Here is an 18,842-nt window from a genome sequence, read left to right on the forward strand (position 1 = left end):
CCTACTCAGCTCCTCTAAAAAAATATGAATGGTTAAGTGTTAATGGTTAATGGTTTTAGGGTGAGTTGTAGCATAAAAAAGTTATCTTGATTTTTAGAATCATGTAAAAAGAAATAGATTATTAGTATTAACTCATAATATTAAACTGCTATTAGTGCATGGGCAACAGTTTTGTTCTTTTGTGGTATTGTGTACAATTTTGCAATAAGTGACATTCTGTGAAGAAGTTATTATTGAAGAGTCATTTTTGCTAATACAGTATGTGTATGTATCAAAGCCTGTATAGATGGGAAATTTTCTGCTGTATGTATTCCTGGTACTGGAAGTGCATAGTGAGTTATTAAACATATTGAAGCTCATGATTTGCATTGAGAAGTAATACAGTAATGATGAGTGATACAGTAACATGAGTAATACCATATAATGACAAGTTATGATTCGCATGAACTAAATAAGACAGTGTAATACAGGGTATTACACCAAAAAACAAAAAACACATAATTATTCATTTAAAAAAATAATAATAATTTGATATTTAGTAAATTGAACATTATTAATGTTGCTTGTCTATTCTATTTAAATATGTTTTTGGTGTAAGTAAATAATAATAAGCAATTTAAATACTTTAAAAATGTGTATTTCTAGTCAATGATACATAATTAAGTCTGCATCACTAAGGTCTCCTCTGTGCATGTGCATACCCAGTGTTGTTCCTTTTTGCCCTGTATTAGAGTGTCCATTTTCTTCACCTCAGCATTTTGCCTTAACTACTGGGGAAGGTTCATTTATTCTGATTTGAAGCAAACATTTACTCTGGAAGTAAATCTTATGGGGATCTGTGAATTGGTGGGCAGTGGGAGAGTGTTAATGAAGGCCCAGTACTATTTTAATAGCATTTAAATATAGCATTAATGAGTTGAAGTAACATTTTTGGTGTGTCAAATCCAAGAGGATTTGCTGTCAGCTGTAAGTTTTTATTTGAACAAAAGAACTGATGAGGAATATGCTGATTAATAACTTGTTTGCCAGCTCTTGTGGCAGCTCTTGCTGTTGTGAAATAAGTGCATTATTCCATTCGTGGAATGTCATTTCACCTACACTTAGCCACAGGTTTCCAACCCTGGTCCTCAACTATGTCCTGTACATTTTAGTGATTTCCTTGCTCCCAGTGCACCTGATTCAACTATTAAGATAATTAACGACCCTTCCTGAGTTAAAGTGTGTGCGATAGAGGAAGGTAAACACTAAGATGTACAAGATTGGGGGGGGGGGGGGGGTTTAACTGTATCCAAACATTATGGAAACAGTGTTTTCAACATGCCTTGTTTTGTGCTGGCTAGTTCACCCTCTTTGTGATTGTTGGTCATTTATATGGTTTCTTTGTGCATGTAAGTTGGTAAAGTATTTATGTTGGGTCCTACTAGTTCAGTCTTTATAAAGACTGACGTAAGTGCATGCTCTCATTGGAGATCTAATTCTGGTTTGAGCAGCTAAAGAATATTCACCCTTTAGCAGTAATAACGATCAATGATATGCAAAATCAGACTTTTCCAAATGGAAAAAAGATGACATTTAGATAATGTGTACTTTTTACTGTGTTTAGATTTGTGTAATTTATTTAAGCTTTCTTACATGAAATCAATAAGTAAAAATTAGGCTACTTAAAAGAATCAAATAAAAATTCTTGGCAAAAATCTTTAAGAAATTTGAATAATTTTGTTTTAGTGTAATGCATCTAGATTAAGTTAACTTTACACATGAAAGTTTATTTCTGACATCTACATAATTTTTTTAAGTAGATGGAACATAATTAGAAATAGTTGGAATTACTCACTTGAATATGTGGCAATAAACTTGGACCTAGAGTTGAATTCTTAATTTATGAGAGATTAGTGAACTAAGATGCATTTTTTAGTTTGTTTAGAAAAGCAGTATAAGGAAATTAAACAAAAACTTGCTTCATAGAGATCAGTACAGAATATGAAGGAGTAGGATGATAAATTTACTCTGATTTGTAAATCTAAAGAATGTGATAATGCTGAAATTGGGAGAACTCAAGAGCTAACAACCCATGACTCTTTTGTGCCAGAATGCAATTTTTTACCCTTCTTTGATCACCAAATTAAATTCGAAACAGACAGTGCAAGAGCCATGTTAGTAGTCACAGTATGTCAAGATGCTATTTGACTACATCTCAAACTTCAGGCTTAGGTCTGACAAAGGCAAAAGGGCCAGGGAACCTCAGAGGTATCTTACTGACCTTCTCTCTGAGTTGGAGGAAGTTTAGGCGATGTACAGCATTGACATGAATATGAGGTATATGCGGACCTCAGGTAAGATAATACAGCAGTGATGGCAAGGACTTCTTAGAAATCAGAGCGTAATATGAGCAGGGTATCAGGAGTTATCAGTGCTAAAAATGGCCAGTGTTTTGCACTGACAGGTAATACAGGGTGAAACAGCAAAAAATAAATACAGAACTTTTTTTAGACCTATTGGTGAAAGTTATTTCATTCTGTTTTAAACCAGTGACTGTTGACATTGTGTTGTAATTTTGATGTTTTTGTCCTTTTGCATTGCTCAGATTGGGACCAGGTTATTGGGAAAACACATTTAAAATATTGTTTGCATTTTTTTTTCTTTGGTCAGAAGAACAAGAAGAAATTAGGAATTTGCATATTTTAAGTTTGATCAGTGTCAGGGATTTTGCAGAGGTATTAAGTTGATGATGAGAACTGAATACTTGGGAGTGTCTGTGGCAGTGGCAGTGACTGTATACTGCAAGTTGCACATTTGATCTGGTGGCTTTCATAGAGCGTTTTAAAGTACAGGGAGGTAATGTGGGTCTTGTTTTTTTTTCAAATAAGTGAGTGTATTTATAAAAGGTGTTTTAAAAATTCAGAATTCCTCCTTCCATCCCTATTTGACTCTTTATACTCACACTCAGTTGTTCACTTACATGCATGTTTGTCCAGGCACTGTCTTTGAAATGTAGGGCACTTTAAAATTCAGTTAATAATTTAGTTTGCCTACAGATTTCTTTCTATCATTCCACTGAAATATGGCTGAATTTACTCCCTCTCTTTCCTGTGTCTCTCTTTCATTCTGCATTTCCTTTCTTGTTAAGCTCACAATTACAGAATCAATATTTTTTGTGGAGGGATCAGTGAATATATAATGTATTTGCTGGCTGGTTTTATACTACTCATAATGTTTTCTGCTACTGTCATCAATAATTTGTATTCTTAGGTTTAAAATGATTTCTGTATTTTAGTTTGTTGGAGGATTATTGGTAATATTTTGTAAACATTTGTATATTACAATGTAGAAACACTACAAACTATCTATAGACTGTCATGAACCAACATACTGTATCAACTGTAAAATTGTGATGGATACAGGGACGAGTTGACAGCATGTTGCTGGCCCTCACAAAGAAAAATATTTCCTTTTGGCTACTGAGATTATGGTTAGTGTTAAAATTTGGATTTAGATTTAGGTGTAGCACAGAATTAATTATCTGCATAAAGAATTATGTAACAAGGATGGTAAGACAAAGTGTGTGTGTGTGTGTGTGTGTGTGTGTGTGTGTGTGTGTGTGTGTGTGTGTGTGTGTGACAAAAGTAGTTATGAAGTTATGGAAGTGTGAATATAGTGCGGGATGTCTAGCATGCAGAGAGAGATAAGCAGGAAGTCAGTATGTAGACATAGATTGGGTTGGCGGGAAAAGTTGTGACTCATCTGTGTGTAAGCATTTGAATTTGTGTGTGTGTGTGGGAGTGTGTGTGTTTGTGTGCGTGTGCGTCTGTGTGTGGATCTATGTGTGTGGTTTTTAAAAAAAAAAAAGCAAACAACAAAAGCAACAAAAAAAGCAACAAAAAAAACAGCAACATGGAGCGTGTGTGTGTGTGTGTGTGTGTGTGTGTGTATGTGTGTGTGTGCCTATGTGTGCCTGTGCATGTGTGCATAGATTTGTTTTTAAATATATATATATATATATATATATATATATATATATATATATATATATATATATATATATATATAACAACAACAACAACATGTAGCAAAGAGGAGCAAAAAGATAAATCATGGGAGTGATGAATGAATATTGTGACTAGAAGACAGGCAGAGCATATAGAAATAATAATATTAAGGTCATTCAGAGACAGGAATATCCACCACCTGTTCTATATTCTATTCTGTGATTAATCTTTCTGTATGACCTTAAAATTAAATGCTTTACTGTGGTGGATAAACGTTGGACCAGAAATGTGACAAAATGATGCTTTAATATAATGCAATGCTTTAAAAGTACCATATTATCCATAAAATGTGGAATTAATTCATTAATTATTAATGAATGAAAGAATTAGCTATTAAAGATCACTAACATGTAAATGTAGTATTGCGGCTTGTTTGGATTGGATGAGGATGCATTTTCATACTTTCATACTTCCATTTCAGCCAGTGATTCACTTAGAATTAAACTGCTATAAAAGAATGGCTAAAACTCATAAATTGAAATGATTATCTACATTACTGAAAAGTAATGGTTTTGTTGGTTAATACGACAGGCATGAAATCTGTTGACCTTTTTCTGGAATAATTTAAGTGTATCAGTGACATTTTGACATTCAATTTGATTTGGTGAACTTTGTTGTCTGCCTCAGGTGTTTTGCTGTTAATCTCATTGTGAATGTGTTCCAGTTATCCCAGAGGTGCTGTTGTGTGCAGAATGCTTGGATTAGGCACATCATCATACTGTAGGGGACACTAATCCCCTTTTAGAGTTTTCTAATGGGATTAGAGTCTAGAATCATAATTTTTTTTAGCAGTGAGGAAAGAAGGGATAGATTATCGATGTTTAGGCACAGGGATACACAGATATATACCCACAGTGTATCACATAAGGAGATAAAGATAAGGAGTTCCTCTTTTTATAGATCACTGATTACTAATCTGTCTTTTGTGTATTGTTCTCAAATTAAAAAAAATATTTTTACTTTTATTCTCCGTATGATAATGTTTCTCAGATCTTTCACCTAATCATGTTCAAATTCAGACTGGCATGCTTTGTGCTGCACTTTTCCTCATCCTTTTACTTTTTGATCCACCTTCCACTAAGGATTTACTTTGCATTTCCTCCGTCTGTTAATCTGGGTCATATTCTCCCACTTTTTTGTCTGGCTAAGGGATAAAAACTGTTATTTTTCAGATTAGTCCACATTTTTTAAGGACAGCTCCTAGTTGAAGGGAATTGTTTGATGTAACTAGTTTTTTCTACACTCTACATTTTTATATGTTTTCTAATACACAGATCATGCCATCAGTTATTCATCAGGTATTGTTACTGAGCCGAGCCAACTGTTCACAAAGAAGTACAAGTGTATAAATGCAGTGGATAAATGCAATGCTGCGAAAAAGTATTTGCTGATTTCTTCTGTTTTTATGTGTATCTCATACTAAGTTGTTTCAGACGTTAAAACAAAATCTAAGACAAAACAAAGGCAACCTGATTAAACACAAATGATAATGTTGTTTATCAAATATCAATAGGACCTTTGTGAAAATGTATTTGCCCCCATAGTTACTAATCCCCCAAATCTATGAAACTCCATTCATAATGGGGTTCAGCTGGACTAGATCCAACCAGGCCTGATTACTGCAAACCCTGTTCAATCACATCAACACTTAAATAGAACTTTTTCAAGAGCGTGAAGTTGGTTCAAAGGTCTTACCCAGTAACACACTATGCCAAAACTGAAAGAAATTGCAGAAATGATGAGGAAGAAGGTGATTGAAATAGATCAGTCTGGGAAGGGTTACAAAGCTATTTCAAAGGCTCTGGGACTCCAAAGAACCACAGTGAGAGCCGTTATCTCCAAACGGAAAAAAAACTAGGCATAGTAGTGAATTTTCCCAGAAGTGGCTGACTTTCCAAAACTCCTCCAAGAGCACAGAAACTACTCATCCATGAAGTCACAAAAGAGCCAAGGACAACATCAAAGAACCTACAGGTCTCTCTTGCATCAATAAAGGTCACTGTTCATGATTCCACTATCAGAAAGACACTGAGCAAAAATGACATCCATGGAAGAGTGGTGAGGTGAAAACCACTGCTAACCCAGAAGAACATTAAAGCTCATCTGAATTTTGCTAAACCATGATGATCCTCAAACCTTTGGGGAGAATGTTCTGTGGGTTGATGAGACGAAAGTGGAACTATTTGGAAGACAGGGGTCCCGTTACATCTGGCGTAAACCAAACAGAGAATTACACAAAAAGAACATCATACCTATGGTCAAGTATGGTGAAGGAAGTGTGATGGTGTGAGGATGCTTTGCTGCTTTAGGACCTGGGCAACTTAGAATAATTGAGTGAAACATGAATTCTGCTCTCTACCAGAAAATCCATAAGGAGAATGTCTGGTCTTCAGTCCGTAAATTGAAACTGAAGCGTAACTGGATTATGCAGCAAGACAATGATCCAAAGCATAGGAGCAAGTCCTAGTCCTATGAGTAAGTGAAAGACTGATCTCCAGTTATCTGAAGCGTTTGGTTGCAGTTATTGCTGCTAAAGGTGGGACAAAAAGATTTTAAGTGTAAGGGGGCAATTAGTTTTTCACATGGGGGATAGGTGCTGGATAACCTTCTTTTTGCTTCAATAAAAAAAAAAACCTGTATTGTGTGTTTAGTCAGGTTGCCTTTGTTTTATGCTGTCTTTTGTTTGAAGATCTAATACTGTTTGGTATGAGCATAGGTGGGTAGTAACGCGTTACATTTACTTGAGTAACTTTTTGAAAAAAAAGTGCTTTTAAGAGTAGGTTTAACTGGCCATACTTGTACTCAAGTTAATTTTTAATCACAGAACTGTATTTTTACTTCGCTACATTCGGTGGCATTCCTCCGTTACTGTTAAATGTTAATATATATATATATATATATATATATATATATATATATATATATATATATATATATATACACACACACGCATGCATACACGCACACACACACACACACACACACATAAACAAACATACTAACACACAAGTTCACTCACTCACTCTCTACACACACTTTCTCTTCTGTTCTGTTCCATAGTCTGTTCATTTGTTCTCTATTGTCTTGTTTAAATGTAGAAGCTGACAAGTTTGTGTTGTTAACATGTTATGACAGTCAACATGTTGGGAAAATGTTTGGTTTTTGGGGTGCGTGTGAGATTTTGCGTTGAAAATGACAGGTTCAGTGTTATTGTACCCATCACCGGACTGGGATATGCTGCTTCATCTTGAACCCAGGTTTTATAGCATATAAACAGAACACACCCACTTTCAAGTAGAGGTGTGACTTACAGTTCTCCATGTAGTCTAAAGATTCAGGATTTTCCCTTCATTTTAATCTTATCTAAAGTACCTAGTAACATGCTACTTGAGTTGTTGTCTCACTGAATATTTTATTACTCTTACTCAAGTAATTATCAACATTATTACTTTTACTGTTACTTGAGTAATTAATTTTTATAAGTAGTTTTACTTGTACTTAAGTAATTTTTTTTGGCTACGCTACCCACCTCTGAGTGTGAGATATACACAAAATTAGTAGAAATTAGGGTGGGGGCAAATAATTTTTCACAGCACTGTATATTCAAACCAAATGGACACACATTTACAAATGTATATAACAGCTCTGCATGTGATTTCAAGTTTCAGCTACTTTACTGGGCATAAGTGAGTTTACTCTAGTAATTTGGTTCCAATTTATTTACTGTTAAATATAAAAATGGTAGTTATTCTAATAAACAAGTATGCTTTCATAGGAATTTATACAAATTAAGTTGTTATACATAAGAGTTAGGATTGCTTATGCCATTCCTCATCTCTCCCTGTATATATAATATGTTAAAGTGTATAGAGTGTTAACAATGACTTTTTCCTTTTTTTTCCCTTTTTTCCCTCTATGTATGCACAGAGCACTCTGCAGGTAAGAACATTTCACATTTATAAGTGGTGTTTTCTTTTTGTGTTCCTGTCCAGGTCCTTTTATTAGCATTTCCTTTGCAGTACAGTAGACATGCCTTCATCTCTGAAATGTTAAGCTCCAGAGCTTTTTTAATTTCACACATAGATCTAATTCACAAATGGTTTATTGGGCCATGTTTATATGTTTACATGTTTATATGTAATACTTACCAAAAATATTGATTTTATTCATTCCTAAACTTCCTTCTTTGTACTAACATTTTTATTTAACATGTACATTTCTAAAATGCCATGTACTGTAAGTGTTCATGCATTATGTGAAGCACAAGTGCTTAGAGGAGCATGATTAAGCTTTGATGTTAAAAGTGCAAAGTTGTGTTTTCTGAGAGAGAGAGAGAGAGAGAGAGAGAGAGCAAGAGGAGAGAGAGAGAGAGAGCGAGAGGAGAGAGAGAATTAAAGCTTCATGGATCCTTTGTTTCAGTGCCCACTCATGTGGATACTGGCTTTATGTGATTGATGTGATTTTGTTTTGTGATTTTGTTTTCCTGCATTTATCATACTATTTTAATGTGTATTCATTGGGGTTAGTAAGTGTTTTCATATTTGCCAATGTAACTACAGTATGTGTGTATGTAGGTGTGTATGTAATGGAGCTTTAATTTCTTCATCTTCAGGGTTTTGTGGTACACTCTATACTTACTCCAGATTTATCCACATATCGCTCAACAAAATAAGGCAGCAAAATAAATTACTCAAGTCTTGCAGTCTTTATAGTGCCTTCATCTAAGATTTCCCTTATTGGAATGAGATAAATTTATTGCATTATCAAACTATCCCTCTCTCTCTCCCTCTCTCTGTGTGAATAAGCTCACCAGTCAAACAGCCAACAGTAGAGCCCTCAGCGGCACTTGGCAACACATTAGCCAATCATAGCCTGGAGTATATGACAGATTTTAACCAATTAGGTTTCTACTGGTGGCTGCAGTGTTTGTGAGTAGCGAATCAGATTGCTTGGTTAGTTCAGCCATTGCCCTCTCTGCAGATTCAGGGGCTGCTTTATTCTTATTACTTAGAAAGCCTTTTATGAGATTAAATAGAGAAAGATTTATTATTAATCCAATCTCATTATATTCTACCACGAGGACACTCACATGCCTTTTCCTCTCCTGATTTTCTCTCGATCCAACACTCTAACACAACTCCAACTCTAAATCTAAACCTCTAACACACAGACACACACAAACACAAACACACAAACACACACACACACACACACACACACACACACACACACACACACACACACACACACACACACACACACACATCTTTATATGTAACATGGCCATTTCTGTGTACACAATGAATTCTATGCCACAGGATGCTTTAATTTCTAGACAAGAAGGATTAAAACTAAAAACTCATATTTCTGTCAAGCACACAGCTATCATTCCTCCTCAAAATCTTTGCTTTACAGATAACATCTTTTAATAAAATGGTAAGTTACATCTCAGGCTTTGATAAGTAATTTATTTTGCTCTAACTAGTTTTCTTTTTCTTTTATTGTGTATCAATGCACATTAGATTTGAGAGAGAATGAGCTTTAATGTGTTTACTTTGTGGCTGGCATAGGACTCTTCACCATGAAGGAGTGTCTCCATCACTTGTGGTCTCCAGAACAGATTTTCAAATGAATGTTTAAATGTTTGTGGATTCCAGTTCTCTTTTGAAGTGTGTTCCTCAATATACACTGCTTTTGCTTATTATGTGCATGTGTTGGTCCTGTTGTCTTCTGTTCTTATTTAAGTACTGCCATATGGCATCATTAGGCTTCTTGCAGTTAAAACACATTAAAGCAATAGGAAAGATATTACAGTCCACCACCCTTCCCCCCCTCACTTACAGCAGACCTCAATGGTCAGTGCAGTTTCATCCTTTCTTACTTGTTAATATTAAAGGCACAAAGCAAACAAATATATCAGTAAATTATTCAGTAATGTTTTTAAAATATTTCACTTTGAGAAGAGTGTTTATAATATTGGGAAAATGTGTTATGACATTTTGACACTGTTTCCTAAAAAGCTTTGCATGTTCAAGTGCTTTTAGTGTGGGAAAGATTTGGGATAAATAAAATAGTGAAATTAGCAACTGATGCAATGTTTTACTGCTACAACCTATCTGCAATAGTGATAAATCTAGGATGAGTAAAGAAGTAGACTGTCACGTCAGGGATTTGAGGTGGATGCAAATGCAGACCATAAGTGAAACATTTAATAAAGTATCAAACAAAGCACAACACAAGATTTGCATGGAACAAGACGAGCATACCATGATACATGGAGACAGCCCAAGCTATGCAAGACAACTGTGCACTGCTGAATGTGACAATATATACACACCAGTGCTAATGAGCTAAAAGTGAAACAGTTGAATTGAGAAGTGTGAAAAGTTGTAGTGGCTGATGGGAAATGTAGTTCCTAATCCTTCTCGATATTGCATGACACAGACAGCTTAGATGTGTTACTCAAATTGTCCTCAAATTAGTTTGGCCTTCTATTATTATATTATTATATATCATTATTAAAGCAGCATGCTCAGATAAAGCCAATAGGTCCAATGTTGTTATAATGGTGGGTTTCTATAGAATATGCATACCATAGTATATAGGTCATTATGGATTATAGTCTCTAGAATGTTACTAATAAACACAGTTATCCACAGTGACAGGCCACATGCAAAATGCTTAGCCTGGAAGTGGAAAAAAAATAGAAAAACAATTGTGCCACCTTACGCACATAAATTATAGTAAGCAACATTGCAGTGTTTCATGTTTAAATGTTTCTCTTTTTGCTTTTTAATTATTTCAGTGCACTTTGCACACTGAAAAAATATTGGAGTACAATTGGAAATTTACTCAAGAAAAGGGTGGTAACAATTTCCACACACACAAAAAAATCTTGGTACATTTTAAATAAGCATATTTTAAGTAATGTTTGCATAGCACAGACTACTGTTATAAAAGATTTAGGTTAATTAACTAGTAGTTAAATTAAGAGACTGAAGAGGTATGACCCAACATGAATATGTAACTAACTTCTGTGCACGTGCATACACATCATGCACCTCACTGAGAAACACAAACTGGATGAACCAGGAAAACTTTACCGAAACTTGACCTTACAAAATATTTCGTAATACAATAACCTTGGGCTTTAAAAACAGCATAAAACAAGAAATATTGAAAACAACGATCAACAATGCTCAAAAATAAATCAGTTTAAAGCTCTGTGCATGCATATGCAAATTAAGTTCACAAACCCTGGCACCAATTTAGTATGCAGTCAGTTCAAGTGAACATTACTTCTTCTTCTTTTTTTTTTTCTAGTATTGTGAGAACTTCCAAAATAATATTAAATGTAAACCAGAAAAACAAATAACGTTTCACTGTGGTCACATGAATTAATTTAGTACAAAATTTTAGCAATTAAGTAATAATAATAATTTGCTTTTTTGTGTAAAAAAATCACAGATTTGTTTTTGTTATATTTACTGAACCACTGACTCTTTTTTCCCAGTACAGTTACATACACCTATCTATTCTTTTTTTATTAGTCTTTATTATTCACTGTCATAATCGTCTCATTTGTAACTTGACTGCTACTACTGTTTGAAGCACTCCTGTGTTCTAGTATCTAATCAAGCTATTATATTTAGTTTTTCACTTATTTACACTTCATTCTGGATAGTTGGTATAAACTTGGCTCAGAAGCTCTTGAATAAATAATAAATGCACAAAACGTTTACAGTTGCAGAATTCACTCATTAACTAAAATGAGGCTAAAGATAAATTGTTTAGTTGTTTGGCCACAAATCTGAGCATAAATATTTCATATCAGATAACAGTAGGACAATATGGAGAGAGAGTTGCTACTTTTGTCAAATTTGTTATTTCTTATATAGCAGGGTGATTTTTAATACTTGTTATCCTATAGGTCTAGGGAAAAAAATATTTTAGGGAAAGAACATGATTAATTTAAGATGTTTATGTTATTGTTTGTGTCGATGGCAAAATAAATTAGACATGATTCAAACAGAATGGTTAAAACAGATTCATAGATATTAAAAAGCTATATTTTGTATACATTTTTGTTAATGTACAAGGTGATTTTGTGCCCAAGAATTAAGGTTTGATTGCTGGATGTCTAGGAAAGCCAGGGGGCATTTGAATGAGCTGTAGCCCAGATGGGACACATGATGGTTGGATGACTGAGCTAAAAGGACAGGCTCTTAGTGGGGGATGTGATGCAGGTCATAATGACTCTGTCACTTCCTTTATGCTGTTCTATGAGCTTACTCTCTGGCATATGTGTGTGTCTGCATTTAAGCATTTTTCCCCCTAAAAACTGTAGATGGATGGTGCTCCTTTTCCTTTCCCTTCTATCTGTTATTACAGATCTTTATTTAGGGGCAGAGATTAAAGTATTACAGGTCTCGATTTCATCTAAGACTTAGATCAATTGTGTAGTGAGCATTCAGAGCCTTACACATTCATATCTGTCTCATTCTGGGAGAATAAACATGGTCTCCACCACCCCCTCCAACTGCTACCAGTAAGTATCCATGGCAACAGGAAGGCTCTTCCAGGGAGGAGAGAGGGATTCTGATGCCTGCTATTAGTCCCCTTCCCCCCTTACACACACATGTGCCCCTATTTATCTTAAATGACATCATGCTTTATGTTTTAGCCCACATGCTTTATACACTTCTCAAATATTATACTATAATATTTACTCAGACATACTCATTTTGTGCATATAAGCTAATGCAAAATCAAATTAATGATACTCACACATTCAGGCAGTATCAATACTCATGCACATAAAGCACCATATGATTTCTGTTGTAATATTTTTTTGCAATCACCCTGCTCTAAATACATAATCACTATGTATTTTAGTTTACTTTTTGTAAAAACACATTCTTGTCATTTCTTTTTAATGTCTCAGCTTGCAGATGATAGGGCTTGGGCATGCGCACAAAAACACACTTGGGCATGCGCACAAACACACACACACACACACACACACACACACACACACACACACACACACACACACACACACACACACATATCCCAACAACCCATCCCATGGACACACCCTTGGTAAAGACATGGAATCAAGCACACCACATACACATGCTATACAAGTACCCCCTCTGGTGTCTGCAGACTTCATACACACTTAAGTGTAAATCATAGATATATATGAAAAAAAAAAAAGAAAAGAAAAGAAGACATTTTCACATAGATTTAAGAAACACAAAGACCTAAATCTATTCTATACCTTTTTCATAGTAAATTAATATTATGTTTTCAGAGAGTTGTCACACATTATCTTACATTTCTTGGGATTTATTTATTAACAGTGCTGGATTTATAATAAGCCCTCTGGACTTACAACCTACTTTAAAAAAAAAACTGTATGTATGTTTGCAAATCACTAAAACTCTGTTTTAGCAGTTTAAAGATTATTACTGTTGGATGGGTGGGAAGTTGTCTGCATGCCTGTGTGTGCATGCCAAATTTCCACGTCCTGCAGTGCCTCGCCCACAGCTAGCAGTAAAAAGATCAATGCTATTTCTGTCCTCCAGGGTCTGCTGAGCTTCTCCAGAAATGTATATATATATATATATATATATATATATATATATATATATATATATATATATATATATATATATATATATATATATAAGTTTTATGAGTCATCTCATATTTCCCCTGAATGTGACATGGAGGAAGAGACAGATTAATAGAACATAGCTCATGAATGAGCAGTGTGTATTAGATGTGAGCTAGTGTAAAGGACCATGCTGTGTGTGTATGTGTGTATGTGTAAGATTTGTGATTCTGAAACACAAGAAAGTCCCACATACATGGTGTCATATTACACGTACAGAGTGTTTACAGATCAATAGCTGCTCTCAGTTAAGTGGTACAGTCTATTCTTTCTGCAGTGCGGAAGTGGGGCGTTCCCATCAGCAAATCTATATTGACTGAGGTGAGAAACCCATACCTCAGTGGGTTTTTTTGTGGCTTTTTTGCATTTTTTCCTGCTTTCAAAGAATCATCCTGCTGAGAAAGAGAGAGATAGAGATAGAGTTGTGTAGTGCTGTGTCCTTTGCCTACATCAGAACAGGGCTCTAAGATTAGACATATACTACATTTCTAGAGGCTGTCTGTTGTTCTGAGTGATAAATTAGTCATTTCATGTTGGGCATATGCTACCATTTTGCTTACGTGAAAGTAAAGGCTCCTGTATAATGCATGGTCTAGCAAATAATTCAGTTTATTACATTAGATAAATTAATGATGTGTTGTACTATTTCTGTCCTTAGCAGAAGGACCACCTTTAATCATCAGATAGACTACATATATATAGCAAATAAATTGAAACTACCGTGAAATAGTCACTGTAGTAGTTATAATGCAATAAGGCATAATGTTAGCATGTTCAGTTCAGCATGTCCACAGAGTTCTCTTTGATATTACAACCTGCACTGTGGACTGTCGCTATCCACTAATGTAGAACAAAAGTGAACCCACCACACTCTAGAGCCACTGGAGTTTCTATGTACATTAGTTGTTATAAATGTGATAATCTTTGTGTGTATCTTGTATTTTTTTCTTCTTTTGTGATCATATTTTGTATGTGTGGATAAAATAAGAGTAATTATTAGTTACTTGAGTGGGAGATTCACATTCATATCTTAGGCCATGTACACTTACCATGTCTACGCTATACACCCACTTGTCTGTATAGCATTTGCAAAGGATTTACTGTGATTTTTAAAATATTTTTTTAGACTTTTTTTTTTCTAAAATAGATATGGACCAGTATGTTACACCCCTCCCCCCCCCCCCCCCCCCCCCATCACTCATACACTCTCTCACTCTCACTCTCACACACACACACACACACACACACACACACACACACACACACACACACACACACACACACACACTCAGTGCAATAGTAGTGTTGATGTTTTGTCTCAGCAGTGTAATTACGGCCTGGTCTGTTAACCATATGATTGTCTATGACTATCAAGGTATTAATCTTATTATGATTATTGTTAAGGTTTCCATTTTTTCTTTGTTTTAAATCTTTTAATACATAGTTATGAATTTCTAAGGCAATGTTTCATTCTTTATTTTATGGCATCAAACTGTCAAAGTGTCGAGTGTGAAAGGGAGTAAATAGTAGACACATTTGTCATAAGGCTTTAGAGACAGTGTGTGTCGCTCTTTTTCCACAAGCTCTTACTTTGCCCCTCCTATTTGAAGTCCCAACCCCTTAGTTTTCTCTTGCCGTTGCCCTCTTGTTCAACCATCTCTCCGTATGTAACGGCTCGGCAGAGCTACAGTACGATGGATTTACTTTATTTTTTCTCTATTGGGGATGTTTCTTCTGAGCATAATATCTCAGATGATTTTGTTGCCTTAAGAACCTAGATGGATTACTTTGGATGGTGTAAATGTATGGATATTAAGCCTTGGCAGTTACAAAGAAGACAAGCTGCGCTGTTTTCTTTTGTCTCTGGACATTGCTCAAAACCTGTTTGCTGCTCACGTGGAAATCGTCTGACCCTAATGCATTTGGATGCCGATTTTCCAGGATTCTTCCTTATAATAGACCAGCATATACAGCAACAATGACAGCGAAGAGGATTATAGTAGTGGTACTTTTCTCCGTTTTTGCGAGCTATGTCTTGGATACGGTATCGGGGCAGATCGCGTATAGTGTATTGGAGGAGGTGAAAGTGGGCACTACAGTGGGAAATATAACCAAAGATATTAACCTCTCATTAAAGGAGCTGAGTTCTCGTGGATTCCGCCTCGTTTCCGGTTCTAAAAAGCAATACATCCGAGTGGATGCAGAAACGGGCGTGCTGCAGGTAAACGAGCGGATTGACAGAGAGGAGCTTTGTGAATCCGCCGTCTCTTGCTCAATTAATTTAGAAGCCTTGGCCAACAGTCCCCTACAGCTTTACAGGGTAAGAATAAATATTGTCGATGTTAACGATAATTCTCCGGTGTTTCCTGTTAGTTCAACCTATCTAAATATCACTGAAATCACTGGGACTGGTGCGCGCTTCCCTGTGCAGAGCGCGCATGACGCAGACATCGGTGTCAACTCTGTGAAAACATATAAGCTCGATTCAAACGAATATTTTACATTAGATTTGCAGACACAGAGCGACAAAACTGTCTCCGCTGAACTGGTGCTTATAAAAGCACTGGACAGAGAAAAAAATCCTAATCTTGACCTTTTAATTACTGCCGTTGACGGCGGATCGCCTGCTCTGAAGGGAACTTTAAATATTAAAGTGAATGTGCTGGATGCTAATGACAACGCACCTGTATTTACTAAATCTTTATACAAAGTCTCTGTATCCGAAGATACTCCTGTTGGGACCACAATTATCAGGGTGCAGGCCAAAGATTCGGATGAAGGTTTAAATGGCGAAATAATGTATTCCTTCATGAGTCACACACCTCAAAATATTCTAAATAGGTTTGAAATAGACAGTGAAACCGGAGACTTAAAACTAAAAGGGGATATAGATTATGAAGAGAATAATGCATTCGAGATTCGTGTTCAAGCCACAGATAAAGGTTATGTAGCTATGTCAGGACACACCAAGGTGTTAGTAGAGGTCTTAGATATAAATGATAATCCACCGAGCGTGACTGTGACGTCACTTCTCAACCCAATCGAGGAGAACGCGGCAAAGGGCACAGTTGTTGCTTTAATTACGATATCAGATACGGACTCCGGTAAAAACGGCGCAGTCAAATGTCGACTTGAAGGTACCAGTCCGTTTAAATTGCATTCAACTTTCCAGAACTACTACTCATTGATCTTGGAGGACGGACTTGATCGGGAAAAGAATGCAGAGTATAAAATCACAGTTATAGCAGTAGATGAAGGATCTCCACCTCTTTATAGTACAAAAGTAATAAATGTCAGAGTAGCAGATGTTAATGACAACGCGCCACGATTTTCAGATAAGACAGTATATGCTTACTTGAATGAAAACAGTAAAATTGGTTCAGTTATATGCGTACTGACAGCGATAGATCGAGATATCAATGACAATGCATTAATAACGTATTCGCTATTGCAAACCACAATCAACGGTACACCAGTCTCCTCACTGTTTGCTATTAATAGCTTAACAGGTGAGATACAAAACATAAAATATTTTGACTACGAGGAAACTAAAACGTTTCAGTTTAAAGTTCAGGCTACAGACTCTGGTGTTCCTCCACTGAGCAGTAACGTGACTGTGAATGTTTTTATCCTGGATGAGAATGACAACAGTCCCGCGATTCTCGCTCCGTATTCTGATCATGGATCTGTTCACTCTGAGAACATTCCCTATTCTGCTGAAGCGGGCTACTTTGTGACCAAGATCAGAGCTGTAGACTCAGATTCTGGATATAATGCACTGCTTTCTTATCACATCTCTGAACCTAAAGGAAACAACCTCTTCCGGATCGGAACCAGCAGTGGAGAGATCAGGACTAAGAGGAGAATGAGTGACAATGACCTGAAAACTCACCCTATGGTTATTTTGGTTTCTGATAACGGAGAACCCTCACTGTCAGCCACTGTGTCTATAGATGTTGTGGTTGCTGAGAGCGCAGGTGACATTAAGACTCAGTTCAAACATACACCGACAAAGGAGGACAGTTTCTCGGATATAAACATGTATTTGCTGATCGCCATTGTGTCAGTTTCAGTGATATTTTTACTGAGTCTGATCAGTTTAATAGCTGTAAAATGCTGCAGGACAGACAGCAGTTTCAGCAGATACAGCGCCCCAGTGATCACCACACATCCAGATGGGAGCTGGTCTTACTCCAAATCTACTCAGCAGTATGATATATGTTTTAACTCGGACACACTGAAGAGTGACGTAGTGGTTTTTCCTGCACCATTTCCGTCTGTAGAAGCTGAATTAATCAGTGTAAATGGGGAAGACAGTTTTAATGGAAATCAAACTCTCCTTAATACGGTGAAGGTAAGAAATGTGCTTTATATTGTTGGAGTGGTTGAAACGTTTGGTGTTTTTCACTTTATTGTAGTTGATTATGGATTTTTGGTTTTTCAGTTCATTATTTACTTTTATAAATTGGTATTTACCTGTAATCGCTGTCTCCTGTCTGAATTTTGACTTAGCTTTGTTTTAGCGGTAGTAAATCCTAAGGGATATTTTGGTAGAGTACTAACCGGGATCTGGCCGTGGTGCTGAAACGCCAACCCAGATTTAACTCCAACCCAGACTTAGAAAGAAAGAAAAGTTCACATACAGTCTTAGGTGCTGCAAATAAGTTAATTATATGAGGTGTATGTGTACCTTTTTTTTCTACGATACTTGGTTTTTAACTAGGTTGGAACTCTGAGTAAGCCTAGCAAATCATAGACAAAGTAGGGTACTAGTAGCAAATATTACATTTAAGTGCCATCTATGTTTAGGTGTGCCTTAAAAAAATAAAACAAAAAAAGTTTTTTAAAATGTTAATTTGATTATTATTAGATATATACACTGTGCTTTAATATTATTATTCATGTTGAATGTATTGACCGTTCTATTTTGATTATTTATTATTTGCAGCTCTCGGTTCGTATGAACCATAAATTATTCGCTGTGTTAATTCGTACTGAAGGAAGCTGGACATAACTTTTCTAACGATTACGTGCACTTGATGTCGCTGTTGACCAGTGAATCAAGATATTTATTTTATTTCTGCCCCTCCCAACTAAAATGGGGAGTGGTTTTCTCT

General features: G+C 35.9%; 1 protein-coding gene across 1 annotated transcript in view; it reads left to right on the forward strand.

The window, feature by feature from the left end:
• The first annotated feature begins 15,386 nt into the window (after positions 1-15,386).
• LOC108275110 (protocadherin alpha-C2) overlaps positions 15,387-18,842 on the forward strand; it is a 77,507-nt gene continuing 74,051 nt past the window's right edge. The window contains exon 1 of the mRNA XM_017485708.3: positions 15,387-18,079. Coding sequence (XP_017341197.2) covers positions 15,704-18,079 — 2,376 coding nt within the window. The 5' untranslated portion in view covers positions 15,387-15,703. The remainder of the gene's footprint in view (positions 18,080-18,842) is intronic.

This window comes from Ictalurus punctatus, chromosome 14, assembly GCF_001660625.3.
Source record: "Ictalurus punctatus breed USDA103 chromosome 14, Coco_2.0, whole genome shotgun sequence".
Classification (NCBI taxonomy): domain Eukaryota; kingdom Metazoa; phylum Chordata; class Actinopteri; order Siluriformes; family Ictaluridae; genus Ictalurus; species Ictalurus punctatus.